Genomic DNA, 15,826 nt, shown 5'->3' on the forward strand with positions numbered 1-15,826 from the left:
GGGGGGATTTTTTCTTTTCTCTCCACTGGAGTGGTTTTCTCTTGGGCTGGGGTTTCCAAGACTCTTTTCTTGTTTGCCTCTTCATTTGACGAGGAGCTATCCTTTCTCACTCTTTTGGCGGGTGGGGAAATTTTGGTTTGAGGGGTTTTGACCACCTCCATCTTCTGTTTTTGAACCGGTAAGTTCACTTCTTGGACATTTTTCAAAATAATGTTCTTCTTGAGTGCTTTGGAGTAAGGACTTTCCTTATTTCCCTCCTGCAACTCGAGCCTCTCCCTGAGATTTTTAATCTCAGCAACTAAGCTAGATACGCATCTATCTAACTCATTCACCCTCGCTTTCAAACTTGCGTTCTCCTCTCTCAAAATATCGTGTTCGGACACGACATTAGCGATTTCTGGCGCGTCTTCTTCCATTACGGACTCGCAGTCCGAATGGTCAGACATTTTAGAATCTAATTAATAATTACTTCGCTACTCAAAGAAATTGGAAATAAAATTTTTCAAGACAAAAGAAAAATGTATCTCATGCATAAAAACAAAACGGCTCATCAAAAATTCTCTACGCTATGAGAATAATCAGAAGGAAAGATACGAAAAATAAGCTCACCTGATGTTTTCTGCAGTACCAACGAGAAAATTCTCTGGACACTTAGGATGAACACCAACTTTGAAAATTTTAACGAATTAAAATTCCGATAACAAATATAGAACCTACACAACTTCACAGACGGAATCAAATATTCCGTAGCTTGGTTAGTGGGCACTTTCACCTCCGCTTTCACTTTTACGGCACTGTGACTTTCTCGTCCGCTTTCTCTTTTATAGCACTAGGAGCACTGTAGCACGTCTTCTCCTGTCAAGCGATTGACTCGGAAAATGACTTGAAATGTTCGTTTCCTATCTTTCTCTATAATCTCTATAATCTTTGAATTTCAGGTCTTGTGCTCCTCCCTGTTATTCTATACTCTGAACCCAGAACGAATGATGTTCCAGTTGAAACTTACCATTTTTTTTTCAACTGAATTGTTGCCCATAATTTTTACTTAATACAGGGTGTTGTGATTCTTCAGAAGTGGGCGGTCTGGAGTAATGAAAACGTAGTTTTTCGAATAAAATGATTAACCGGTCAAAATTCCACATGTCCACAGAAAAAATTCTGAAGTGGATAGAATACGAATGGGATGAATGCACAATTGTACACAAACGAGCAAAACTTCAACTTATAACACGTATGAGTGTTGGGAAAGGATGATCTGATTTCAGTGCATCCCGGAATCAGGCGATAAAGGATGGATTTCCAGGAAGAACAGACCTTGTCAGTGGTTTTGATGTCGAACTTTAGATGTAATGAGCAATAATGGAAGCTGAATCTCTCTAATTAAACATAAAAACATGCTTTACGAATCGCTCAGAAATTATTCACATTCACCAGTTATTGGCAAATATGAATGCTATCTTCGCGATAATTCTGATTCTTATTTTACAAAAAATAAATATCTTTTCGGGTTTATATTGTCGCTGTTCTTTCACGTTATTTTTCAAGTCGATCATCTGTTATCAAACTTAAAATGAGACTCACCTGCACCAAGCGTGGCAAACCTTAAAATAGGCGATGGTTTGGACCAACCATATCTATTCCGAGATACAAGCAGAGCTTCATATATGGTTCCCTCTTTAAGTCCCTTGATTGTATATGTCTTGGAGTAAACGGGACCAGCATTGTATTCTGTAGGTATGGTCAGTTTTGTCCAATCTGGTTTACTAGAGCCGCTTCTGGGTCTGTACAGTCTGAACCATAAATTATATTCAATGATAGGAGTATAGCTATCTACCTCCCAAATGAGTTTGTAGGAATTTCTTTCTGCCATTCCCTTTTCGACGGTTTTTTTGAAGACCCCTGGATTAGGAACTCCTATGAAAAAATTAATTATTGATAGCTTGTCAGAAGAATGAGGTTTATAAGTATTGCAACGTTTTTAATTGGTAAAGTCTTCAGTTTACTACAGCCTCATTTATTTGGCACTATTCTACTATATACTAAAAGAAAATGGAACATAGAAATGGTGAAAAATGGTAGGAAGTTTCGCGATATACCGCGCCGCGGGCAGTCGCTTGCAACTGCCCCTACGAGAATCGCCGTTTCCAAAACTGTATAGAACGTCCGGATCGAAGCCCGGGAAGTATTTGAAAATAATTTCCGAAAATGTTCAATTTCGACGATTTTTTGCCGTTGACAGCGAATATGGCAAAACGTTCTGGGATTCACCGAACGAACGGAACCTTTTCGGGGTCCGAAACGGGCTATGTCGTATCGCGAAGGACCGAATCATTGAGGGTTGACACACTTGCACAGTGATATTAGTAGATAGTAAATACTAAAGCAGTTGGTGAAAACTAACAACCATTAAGTTTTCGGATCCTAGATGATATGTTTGATATTTACTTTTTATTTAAAATGAAAAAAAACTCGTTCATCGGCCGCCATTTCAGTGAATTCGCAACGAACGAACGCGCTCTAAATCGTCAGACTTTCCTTTCCAATGCGCTCTTACCTTGAACACATTGCCTGCTAGTAGTTAGGTATTCTATAGAATGCCTAGGCAATGTATGATATTTCATACATGGCCTGACGTTTTTAAGCGTTTTTTTCAATGCCCTGGCACTGTGTATAGAATGCCGGATTATAGACATTGCCGGTAACACATACATTTCAGTTTAGAAATACAATCAATTAACTCTACAGGGTGTTTCACGAGTAAACGGACAAATGAAAACCGCGAATAGAGGGCATTGAGTTGAGTTCAGAAACACCACATATGTATACTGCATTCAAATTTATTTTAGCAGTCGGTTGGCCATGAAATAATTTTCTCAAGTTTTTGTAACTAGAACGGAGTAAGGTTGGCACTCATGAAATGTCGTTAATGTCATAACGCTGTTGCCACAACTAATATCAATTTCTATTACGAAAATGCCGAAAGTGATTGAAAAAAGAGACAGGGATTTAGGAAGTGCTATTTAGAATTCAGGTCCGCTCATTCAAATAGTTACAACCTGATATTCTAAAATCCACAATACGACAAACGGTAGCGAACATATTCAATGTAAGAGAATATATTATATTTCAGCTGAATATTTCCACAATCAGAAAGTTTGTGAATGAAGAGGATGACAAAGAATTTCCTTCTATTGGGCGACCCAAAAAAGTGGTGGCATTTGAGAATTTTATATTTGAGTGAATTAATGCGAAAAGTTTACTACAGGATTTTCGATAAATGTCATCGGAGAATAAGTTCCCTAAAATGGATTTTTCTATTTTTCATTTGACTTATCCTACACAATGTAAATGTCTTAAGGTACTAATAAATACCTAATTATTATTACTACATCAATGTATTAAGATGAATAGCCACAAATAAGCGCAAGTTGCCCTGTTACTTGTTTATTCATGTGAAATTTTTGTTCAACGGTGAAGTTGCATATTAACTTGAAACTTCCTTCAATTCCTTTTACTTATATTGATGCAAGATGATTTTTGTTGAAGAATTTAACATTCTTGTAATTATCTGTTAATTCCTTCGGGAGATACCCATTCCCAACCACTGCATCATATGCATTTCATCTTCGGGTTAATTATTTTGAAATCTACAAATAATGTAAGCCAAAGAAGATAACAAACATTAACTCTTCTCAAGCTAGTGCATATTATGATATTATACTGATCTCTTGTATTTTACATGCAAATAACTGGATTTGGTATGCCTTCAAATATTTTGTATAAACTTCAATTATGTTCGTCACATATTTTCCGAAGAGATTCGACATTGTGATAAAATACGTAATAACAGAAACTTTTACGTAGAACGGGCAACATAGCGTTGATTTAAAACCCAAAAATTTTTTGACAAGCTTCATAACCCCACATTTTCGTACTATACAGAGTGAAATGTGTCAAATTTTCATGGCCAACCGACTGCTAAAATAATATTGAATGAAGAATATGTCTTACGTAGTCCGATATAACTGAAATTTCTCAAATTTTCGTTTGTTTATGAACTCCCGACAGATTCGCCTGAAAATTTATATTTGGGTTAAAGTTGTTAGTTTCAATGAAACAGAACATTGAAATTCGACGAAAATCAGGACTGGACTCAGTAAAGTTTCATTCCACTTCAAACTCATGAAAAAAACCCTGTATGATAACATTTTTGTTATCTGCATGTTTCGGAATAAATAAACTATTGGGTTGTCCCACTTGTGGATCATAATTATTTTGTGGACAGATGCCTTCAAGTAATAGAGCACTCCATGAAAATAGATTTAGAAATTCTCGATTGCATTTTTTTTCTTCAACAAATATTCTGTTGAATGTATTCATCAATTATACCACATTTGGTCATTCAAAATTGTCATTCACAATGATAAAATATTGTGTAATTGATAATACACAAATATGGAAAGAACAACTACGCTATCTTGCAACTTATAAATGGAACTGATCTTCATAATTAATCGTCTTCCTGTGGATAACTAGTTCTGTCAGGTAGGTGTTCGAAATGATTCCCTTCACATTTTATACACTTATATGCCCTCTTTATGAGGCTTATAACTGCTCGTTCTATTACATCACATTTATTACGAATTTAGTCACAAGCAGCATTTATTCGATCCGGCACGCATTTGCGTGCGGCTACAGCTTACGCTAATGCCCCGATGGTACAGAAAAGAACAGAATACAATGCACATTTTAGATTACAACTCCCAGCACCATCACTCACAAGAGAAGAGCACTGGTTATTGGTGTCTCGGGCGCCTGCCGATCGGATGAATTATACAATATGAAAACAACAGACGTGATATGGAGAAATTACTAAACAATGTATCCGGCACAACGCTGTGAGTCAGTTTCCATAAAAAATTGCAGCTTTTCTGAAGCTGCCCAATATTCAAAAAATTACTGGTCATGTTTGAGAAGAACAGCGGCTACTTTGCTCGCAGATGACGGTGACGACCTCATGCAAATTAAACATAGGATACATAGATTGTTCTGCCGCTACTCAAGTTGATACTGCGAAATTGATTTCAAAGCCAAGTTCAAACTGTACTTTTACTTCAAATAATCATGAAATAAACCTTTCAAAAAAAGGATTTCAATAAGGTCTGAACATATCAATGGCTGCCTACAGCAATGCTAATGTAGTAATTAATTTAAATAAGTAAAATATAAGTTAGTTTATTGTTTTTTATTCAAATATGCAGTGCCTTTGAAATTCATTCGAAAAATGAAAGTAAATTTATGGTAGTTTTTGCCTTATCAGTGTGAAAGTATTAATATTTATTTATTTATTTTATTTATCTGAATTTTAAATATTACAATAGCATTGAAGAGCCGTGCATTTATATCATGAATCAAACTATTGTAATGAGTACAACTAGGTACAAGTACCTGTATGTGTACAAAGAGAATTATATATATATTAAAAACAGTCATAACCAGTTGGTTATAAATTTCCAGGCCATATCGAATGTGTGCCTAAATGCATGCTAACAGTGTGCTGTAGTTGTCACAGATGAAACGCCTACTTTCTTTAATGAAAACTTTACGACTCCTAGCCGACCTCAAGTCCTCCGGTAGATAATTATATATTTTAGAGGTTATTATAGTCGGAAATCTTCTGCTGGCTTCCTTGCTGACAAATAGAGCGATGGCATTATGTCTCGTCTTGATTCTAGTCTGATATAAGTGTTCCACTGTTTTAATAAGGTTCCTTTTTTTGTATATGAAGTTGCAATTCGCAAGTAAATAAAGGGATCTTATATTGAATATTTCTTGGTCGTAGAGCGAACCAGTAGGACTCAATTTTGTTTTGAAATTGATGACTTTCAATATGTTATTCTGAGCAACCTTCAAGTGATCTATTGCATTGTTATATGCACCTGATGCAAATGATAGACTCAACTAGTAATTTGTATACGTTTATAAGTATCTTTCTGTTGATAAAACTACGCAAAATGTAGAATTTATAAACTAGTTTTCTGATTTTCTTTGTTAGCTCCAACACATGTTTATCCTATCTCAGACGCTTGTCCACAATCACACCAAGGTACTTCACACATTCCGATTCCCGAATTGGATCATTTGAGGAGTTTGCTGTTATCTCCTGAAAATTAGGCCAGGTTGAGGTGTTAACTGAGAAGGCTATATAGGTAGCTTTCTTTAAGTTCAACGATAATTTGCTGTACATAAGCCAACTGACAACCATATCTATTCCACTGGTCGCTCTGCTCCTCGCCTCTTCCCAACTTTCACCCTCAAAAACCAGCACGGTGTCATCAGCATAAGAGACCCCCTTATGGTATGAGACAACCTCACACCATAATGTTCGAGAACATCAAGGAGCTATGTGTGCGGTACCGTGTCAAAAGCCCTAGCGAAGTATAGAAACACGGCAATACTCTTCCGACCCAACTCCAGTTGTGTTTTGTTGTTATTGATCAACTCAAACATTGCATCACATGTGCGGTCACCCCCTTTTGAAAGCCAAATTATCTACTACTCAAAATTTTATTTTCAGAAAGAAAACTGGTAAGCCTTAGTTTTAAGCATTTCTCAAATATTTTGGCCAATGTATTAATTAGGCTTATAGGTCTATGGTTTGAGATGTCCGACCTAAATCCACTTTTGAAAATTGGAGTAATCACCGATACCTTCAAATGCGAGGGCACTGTTCATCGGATTGATGATATGTGTAATTGGCTTTATCAAAAGTTCATGGTGGTCTTTCAAGAACTGGGCCTTAATTTTATCCTCAACTGGAGATTTTATATGTTCTATAATCTCATTTTCGCTAACAGGCCCCAGAAAAAAGAACTTGAAATGTTGGGATAAGATATAAAAAAATCATCAGGATGTTTTGCTATTTTAGTAGACAAATTATGTCCTATGTTTATGAAGTAGTTGTTACAATAGTTGGCCAATTCTTTATAATTTTTGAAGGGTTGATCAGCGTCATCATGAACCTCGAAGATATTACCACAATTTTTGTATTCATTTGTAGCACTGTTATCTATCTCATATAAGCGCCTCAAGTTATTTCTATTGTCATTGATTTTTCGTCCGTAATAATCATGTTTAGCTGCATCAATAATTTTATTCAACCGGTTTGTATGAATTTTGTATTCTATAAATAAGTCATGATTATTCTGTTGCATCGCTTTTTTCTTAATTTTATCTCTGTGCTTTATAGAGTTAATAATTCCGTTAGTTATCCGGGGTTTAATTTTTTTATATTTAGTTTTCATGGAAGTAATCTGTGTATTAGCATTCAAAGCATCTTTGATCGTCTGAATAAATAAGTTACAAGCAGTATCTGCGTCCCCCGAACCAATGACGTTACTCCAGGTCTGCTGACTTAAAATTGATTTAACTTTTGCGTTATCTAGTTTATGTATAGTATTTATTGGTTTTATTCTAGTCCTTCCGTTTGAGAAACCCACCTTGGCGTAAACGGGAAAGTGATCTGTGACTTCGGAATTTGTTACACATGTTCTTATTCCAGTTTCGTTATGATTAAGATTATTTCGGATAAATATGTGATCTAAACAAGAGGCGGTCTCCTCGGTTACCCGAGTATATGAATTGATATATGATTTGAATCCATGAGATGAGAGAGCTAGTAAATAACTGTTTGCAACTTCACAATTTTTTTAAGTAGGTATGTCTAGATTCATGTCATCAATGTGATAATGCTTATATTGACATTCTTGTTTCTACTGTGAAGAAACCCTTCAAGATCCTCAATAAATGAATTCACTGGAATCTTATGGCACCTATAACAAGACATTATCGAGAAGGAGTGTCTTTCATATGTGAATCGTATGTCACTTATTATCGCCAATGAGCGTGACAGTTTTTGATGACTGATTGGGTAATAAATTGTTGATCGTACATTAACAACCAGACCATCGTTTTGATTTATTCTGCTTCCATTATAGATAGCTGTAAATTCAGGAATCGTTAAATTAGTCACTTCATCAATTTTCCAGCATTCGCCGAGAATCAGAATATCGACATTTTTAAGATTGTAGGACTCGAGAAATAGGTACCAGAAGCTTATCGAAGTTTTTTCTGACACTGCGTATGTTGAGATAAAGGATTTGCAGACTGTTACTGCCCCCCGAGGAGTACTTTTCACTCATGAATCTTTCATGATCGATAATGTCCCACGGATCGCAATCCGTCTCAGACTCTACTTCATCTAAAATATCAGTTACAGCTTGGTCCATTATCGCACTCACACAATTAAAAGTAAATGGTTAATTTCCATAGTCAGTTTGGTTAACCAGTCTACTCACAAAGTATTTAGAGGTGGGACAATCCTTGCTGCCAGCTTCATGGTCTACTTTTAGTTGGAGATGTTGGTATTTTTGATTGATATTAAGACAATTCATGCATTTTTTCTCTTCTTTCGGACATTTTGTCGTTTCATGATTGTTGCGACAGAATGCACACCTGTATTCCCTTGTGCAGCGTGAACTCTTGTGGTTAAAGGATTGACATTTGTAACATCTTGCTATAGTAAGATCTTCTATCACACATAGACTCTCCCAGCCAATGCAGATTTTTTTATGAATCATGAGTTTTCTAAACAGGGATGGAGAACATTCAGCATATAATGTCGTCTTTGTGAATTTTGAGGATTCAGTTGGAGTTCTGATATAAGTTATGTTTATTTGATCTTCTGCGTCGTTGAAGTTATTTTGAGATTTTATAGAATTCTCCAAAACTGTTTTGTCCAAATTCGTGAAATTTCCAGAAGTCTTCACTCTTGGTTTTTTCAGTTTACTGCTAAGTATATCATAATCGCCGTTTTTTTTTTGTTTGATATTATATTTTTCAACTTATTTATGTCCATTGTGGAGTGGCACCCTATATATACTATTCCATTCTTGCCATTCTTCATGTATTTCACGCCGATTCCAACAGTTGATGGATTTATTTCAGTTGTTATATCTTCGTTTGTTTTGGTGTTTGATTGTTCTCTCTTCGGTTTTATGATGATTTGAGGAATATTTACTTCCGCATTTTGGTTGGCAAAATTCCCTCTGTTTTTGAGAACATCAGCATAGGTTATGTTTTGTTTATTTGAATCGAGGTTGGAAATTTTTTCCTGTAGGAGTTTATTTTTGTCCTTCATTTCATCAACTAATGTTTTTAATGAGAGGTTTTCGGTTTTCACTGCTTCATTTTCCTTCACAAGGTATATGAGACGTATTAAGGCATCATCCACCGTAACCTCAGATGAACAACAGATCACTTTGTCGATTGCTATCATCTACGCAATTTTCAGGCGTGTGATACAACCTCCATGGAAAGTTTTTTCACAAAATAAGTATATAATAGGCTCCTTGGATATTCTCTTCTTACAGGAACCACAATATAGTTCGATAACAGTCTCGCTGTTTTCTGACTTGTTTACATCGTCGGCCATCTTGTCATCGTTTCGGCCATCTTGTCATCGTTCAATCATTAGAAGGATGGTACGCCTTCTTTGAAATATCAATATTCAACGAAAATTCGAAAAACGTCAACTTTTCACCTTTCAAAGATTGGTGAAATGTCATTATTACGTGTATGATTGTTAATAATAACTATTTTTTTGTGCATAAATATGATCAATGCTTCAATAACAAAGAGTAATGAGACCATAATCTTCATAGTTCCAATTGCCATTATTGGATCTATGAACCTTATCGACTTGAAGGCATGGGACGAACTGATCTCTAATTTTTTTTAATTCACAATTCATATTGATATTTTGCGCCCGAATTTTGGTCACGGATTGTGCTACGGGATATGGAGAATGATTTTCTTGTTATTAGTTGTCGTTTTCAGGTTGGTTTCGTATAGAAAAGTAGGCAGGTTCTCAGAAATTATTAAACTCCTTCCGAAACTATAAGGAACGGTAACAGGCCCCAGGTGAAGCTGGATGTGTTTACATTCGTGTTGAAAAATCTCGCTCCGGTTATTCGTCTTCAGTTTTGCATATTTCGCGGACATGGACGTGCGGCGGTTTTCGAAGAAACAGAGAATTTTCAAACCTCTAAATCAACTGATTTTCCCCCCTTACCTATCCCACTACAAAATTAGTAGTACGAGATGAGACTTATTGTTGATCTTATTGAAACGATAAAAGTAATAATAATTACCTGACAACTGGATGGTTACTTCTCCTTGACCAAGTTCATTTATCGCCCGGCATGTATATATACCGAAATCACTTCTTTGAACATTTCTAATCAAGAGAGCATGTTTATCACCATCTACCAAAGATATTACTCTCGAGTTGAGTGGAACTGGCAACTCTCCTTTTAGCCATGTCACTGTAGCCTGCGGATCTGCTGACACTTTACATTCCAACTGCGCCCTATGTGATGGTGCTGTGTGTATCCAGGACCTAGAGGTTACCAGTTCGGGTGGATCTGAAATTAGCGTAGGTATCTGGTTTTTAATACACATATTCTTCAACAGTAGAAATTTATTTTCTCCCATCAAACACTTCTTATGGTTCAACAACATTTTTCTACATTTAGCTTTATCAAAACGATACGTAGAGTTAATTGAAATTTGAATGGAAAATCCCTGTTTTAGGGCCAGCGGGTGCTTCTTGAGTGAAGTATGAACACAGTCTTCTCCACTTTTATTCAAATCCAATAAGAGTTTAATATAAAGGGTTAGAACTATGTAGAGGCTGACTATAGGAATATCGAAAACCGTAAAATAAAGGGTGGCTTGAATTGCCAAAAAGTAGTAGACCAGTATAATCGCTATATAGAATTATGACTACACACCGAATTTCGTGTAGTTATCTCCAAAAACAAATGAGTAATGGAGAAAAAATGATAATCTTGATATTCAGTTTCTTGGAGATATCTCAGGAACCATCAGAGATATTTGGGAACTGTTTACACCCACCCATTCAGACTTGAATAACGCAACTTTTTCTTAATTCAAGCCACCCTGTATTTCTAACGTGTTTTCGATATCCCTGTAGTCCCCCCTCTAAATAGTTCTAACTCTGTATATAAAATTGCGAAATAAGTCCCTTTAAGCTTCCTTTACGGCCGTCTGCACCGACTTATTTAAGGCGAGATTAACGTCAATATAGTCCATTCAAGAATGATCGATATCTTGGGTGGCTATAAAAAAATGAATTTAAGTTGGTAATAGCCCATAAGTTAAGATTTTGTGTTGCGTAATTCAGGTTGGTATTGTAAATGAACAGTGATCTATTATTATGAGTGAATCTATGCACTCAACCAATGATTGACGAGAATTTGAATTTTGTACTGCTGTTTATGTCCTTAACTCATTCGTACTTCGTACAAATTGAAAACATTATACTATCAATTCTGAATGCAGATTAATATGCTCTGAATTCGAATATTTATTCTTTTCAAATGCTTTTCTAATATTATATTCATTTATTCCAGTTCTGTGATTAAAACCAGAGAAATTATTGAAGCTCTTTTATGATCAGATATTAAGCTGCGTCTGGACTTTCAAGTCTTACTGGGATGTCAATCATTCTTGAATGGACTATACTAGATTATTTCTCTGATTTCTATAGCAGTTACCACAGCAATCACCGAATTAACGTTAATGCCGTCTCAAATAAGTCGGTGCTATCGGGTTTTAGTGTCATTTTTATTTTGATTACGAAACTGGCCATTGACGGCGTGGCAATGATTGGATTCTGAAGAAGTACTTTTTCGGGTGGAAGAGATTCCAAGAATAAAGTGCACTCTCTTGTTCTGAGAAGGAGATCTCGCTTCTAAAGGCGAACGAACCAGAAACAGTCAACGGTATGGGAACGCAAAAGTCAAGGAGAAATCACTGCATTAACCAACAATTAGTATCTCTAGTATAGTATCAGTATGTTCCAGGCTAAACTATTGTTCGGAGTTTGATGTTCCCCAATCAGTTTTGAATATTGATGATAGAAGAAGTTCGAAGTTGAATCGAATGTAGGATAAGCACTGGGACGTTAGAACTTTGGCACAGACTGGAAAGGTTCATACCGCCATCAAAGAAAAAGGAAGATTGAAGATGAACATTCTTGGAATCATTGAGATGAGATACCTGGGATATACCTTTTCAATGGACGTCGAGTATTCAGGAAGGCATGATCAAAGCGTTGGAGTTATACTGAATAAAGAACTAAATATGTGATGAACTTAATTCCAACGTGGGAAAGAGTTATGATGTTACGGCCCAAATTTCACAATTGCTGGGGAAATGACGAAAGAAGAAGGATGATACGACTCACAATAGGAATTGAATAGATCGATCAGAAGTAAAATCTGGGAGATGAAAGAAGCATATATTATGGAGATTTGTGACGAAATTGAAATATTACGGAGAAAATATGACAGTTTCAAGGTACACTGGAAGATTGGACATTTAATCGGGACAGGCAGAAGCAGACATTCAATTATTTTGAGAAAAATAGACCAGGCTGAACTCATGGATAGTTGGAAGGCATACATGGAACAACTTTTTCACGACACACGATCTAACCAATCGGAGATGGTTTATCATACAGGTCCATATATACTACTCGATGAAGTTAAATCAGCGATAAAAGCGTTAAAAGAATAAAAATCTGGTGACCCTGATAACATCAATTCAGAGTTCTTGAAGCTTCTGAATGAGGAAGGCGTAAAATGGATAACATCAATTCTTAATTGGATGTACATGAGTGATAAAATTACCTACACGTGAGTGGTTCAAGTCGGAATTTATTCCCTCGCTAAAAGATCAGCGAGGGAATTGAAGCTTCTGTTCTATTATATTGTAATGTATGGGAATAAAACCGAGTGTTTGAAAAAATTCGTCGTCAAGTAGGCTACGGAATTTTGAACTTCGATATTTCGTGTCTACATGTTAATTCTTAGCTTCAGCTGTACTATTTTTTATGTAAAATGTCAAGTTAGCATTTTGGATTGTTGTTGAATTAAAATTATCAGCAAATTGTCAATGAATTGTCAGAAGCTTTTTAAATTTATTTCTCGTTTTTTCCTTTGCCACGCAATCTGTACCACAATTTTCTGCAGCTTTCGGTGTTAGCCAATCTAACGTTTTCGGAATTTCATATAAACACAAGTTCCATCCATATAAAATCGCATTAATTCATTAATTCGGATCGAAGGCAAGAGTTTTGTTGCGAAAATATGGCCGAGCGTATCAACAATAACCCAAATTTCTTGTACAACGTTTGCTTTTCTGATGAATGCACTTTTTCACCTAGTGAAGAGGTTAAGCGGCATAACTGTAGATTTTTGAGCGAAACAAATCCTGATGATATCGAGAAGCTCACACTCAACATCCGGAAAAGCTAAACATTCGGGTAGGAATTTTGAAAGACCACCTGATAGGACCTCTGTTTATTCCTGGTTATTCAAATGGCGATTTATGAGGAGAGGTCCTATGGAGTTGCCTGTCCCGACAGATGTGGGGACATCTTAAGTCCAAGATTTCTGTGATTCAGTTTGTAAATTTGGACGAACTACGTCAACGAATTGTAAATGAGTGCCATCAAATAACTCCAATTATGCTAAACCATGTTATAGACGCTTTTCACTCAATATCATATTATTGTACGGAAGTCAATGAGAACAAAATTTGATTAAAAACGCAGAGATAAATTTTTTTTTATTGTGAGCATGATAAAACAATAAATTTTTTTAAGAATGTGATATTTTTAAGATTCCTTAAGTTTGTAAAAAGGGTTTGTACATTGTAAAAATAACCAAAATATTCAATGTGGCTCATTTGAGCTAAAAAAAATTATTTTTGGCGAAAACGGTTCATTTTAGTATCACGTTTTTCATACACCGTTGTAAAGAGGCTTCCAAGATCTTTTTCAAATGAAGTATCACTCAACCGATTTCCCCTATTCAATTTTGAGGGGTTGATCGTTCAAGCCTTCAATATACGTCAAAAGAAGTCCCGCAAACAAAATCATTCGACGTGTTTCGGGAAATTTTTAAAATCACTATTGAATAAGAAATATACGGAGTAGCTCGTCTGAGATTGAACACCCTGTATAATTAAGCCACTGGTCCAGAAACACTTTTTGAACAGACAAACAAAAATTATACATATATCTATATGGAAAAAGAAGATTTTTATACTCACATATAATATTCAATTCAATTTGGGCCGTGGCTGGATCACCCACACCATTTACAGCGATACATTCGTAGATACCCGCTAGGTGCCTGTCTGACGCAGTGAACTTCAACATTTCCCTGTGATCGAGTAACTTCAATTCCTCGTTCTGAAATAATAACTCAACCTTTAAAAAAATGAAATGAAATATACAAGGATGTATTCTGACCTGGAAATTCCAAGTAATAATTGGATAAGGAACGCCTGAAGGGGTGCACGATATTCTCACTTCTTCCCCCAGCTTCACTTGAAGGAAACCTGTCGGTGGAAAAGGCGAAACAGAAGGAGGATCTGCAAGAAATCATAGAAATCTGTATTAACTACTTTCAGAATCACATCATTTGAATACTAAATATCAACTCTTTATGTAACTCTTGCTGGACCCTAATAGCACAAAGTAGTCCTATGGACATCCATAAAACGTTTTCTTCGGACATTACGGACATCCATGGGACGTCCATTTCTGGTACAATGGACGGTCTATGGTCATCCGAGGGATTCACAAATGTCACAACTTTGAACCGAATTCGGACGTCCATCGCAGACGTCCAATGGATATCCCGTTGGGACCATCATTAACGATCTCAACGGTACAAAAATTTAACACGACGTTACCACCTATCCCATCCTATTAGCCTTTATATTTCCTAGAAACCAATGTCTTACCCTGCGTTGCGCCCATTTTCATCCATACTTACTAGAAAGTTTTTACACTTGGCCCGGATTCGAACTCGCAAGTACGTGGGGACATCGCATTACTGAGTTTTCGCTGCAACCGTCCTAGCTACCGAGTCTAACCAAATACTTGTAGGAACATATTCATTATATTGATTTATAGAATAGTAGTCGATCAATACAGAAATACCATATAATAAAAACTAAAGTTTTAAAACTCAAACATAGATTATTTTATAATTGTAATTACTCAAGTATTTAGTCTTCGTTCAACATAACGATATTCCAGGCACGGATCTAGGGGGGGGGCAAGCGGGGCGCTTGCCCCAGGCGTCAGCTTAAGGGGGCGCCAAAATCAACCAGAGGTTAAAAAAAATTAATTTCCTAGTGCTAAAATCGAAACTGTAGAATGGAATCATGATAAACCATCATTATGCCAAAAAACTTCAAAATCAATGAGGGATCAAATAACTGTAAATGTAGTCATCTAGGAATGATCGCCACACTTGGGTGAAATAGGTTAAAAGATAGGATATGTCTGTCTACAATGTGTCGCAAGCATAGAGCCAGTAATTTCTTTGCCTGGGGAATTACCGACTAATCCCCATTTCATCTGGAACAAAGGGCCATTTCCGATTTTTTATATAACTTAAAAACTAATCCTTTCAACAAAATTCTGTTCGCATATTCGTAATCTACGCCCTCGATTTAGTAAAAACACCAAAATTGGTGGAAATCGCACAGATCGAAAATTTTTCAACTTTTCCATACTGTATGGATTTTAAAAAAAATATTTTTGGTCTCCGATCAAAACCAAATTCTTACTTTACACTAATACGAGGGCGTAGAACACGAATATGCAAACGGATATTTTTTAAAATTAAGTTTTTAAGTTATGGTCGATTGAATATCGGAA

The 15,826-nt window shown here is 36.1% G+C and overlaps 1 protein-coding gene across 2 annotated transcripts in view; it reads right to left on the minus strand.

Moving 5' to 3' along the window:
• The window catches only part of LOC123322577 (limbic system-associated membrane protein-like), a 67,601-nt gene that overhangs the window by 26,002 nt on the left and 25,773 nt on the right, over positions 1–15,826 (minus strand). For both annotated transcript variants that reach the window (XM_044910522.1, XM_044910521.1), the window contains 4 exons: positions 14,405–14,526; positions 14,203–14,344; positions 10,212–10,484; positions 1,582–1,914 (listed from right to left, as the gene is read on the minus strand). In XM_044910522.1, coding sequence (XP_044766457.1) covers positions 1,582–1,914; positions 10,212–10,484; positions 14,203–14,344; positions 14,405–14,526 — 870 coding nt within the window. The remainder of the gene's footprint in view (positions 1–1,581; positions 1,915–10,211; positions 10,485–14,202; positions 14,345–14,404; positions 14,527–15,826) is intronic.

This window comes from Coccinella septempunctata, chromosome 1, assembly GCF_907165205.1.
Source record: "Coccinella septempunctata chromosome 1, icCocSept1.1, whole genome shotgun sequence".
NCBI classification, from domain to species: Eukaryota; Metazoa; Arthropoda; class Insecta; order Coleoptera; family Coccinellidae; genus Coccinella; species Coccinella septempunctata.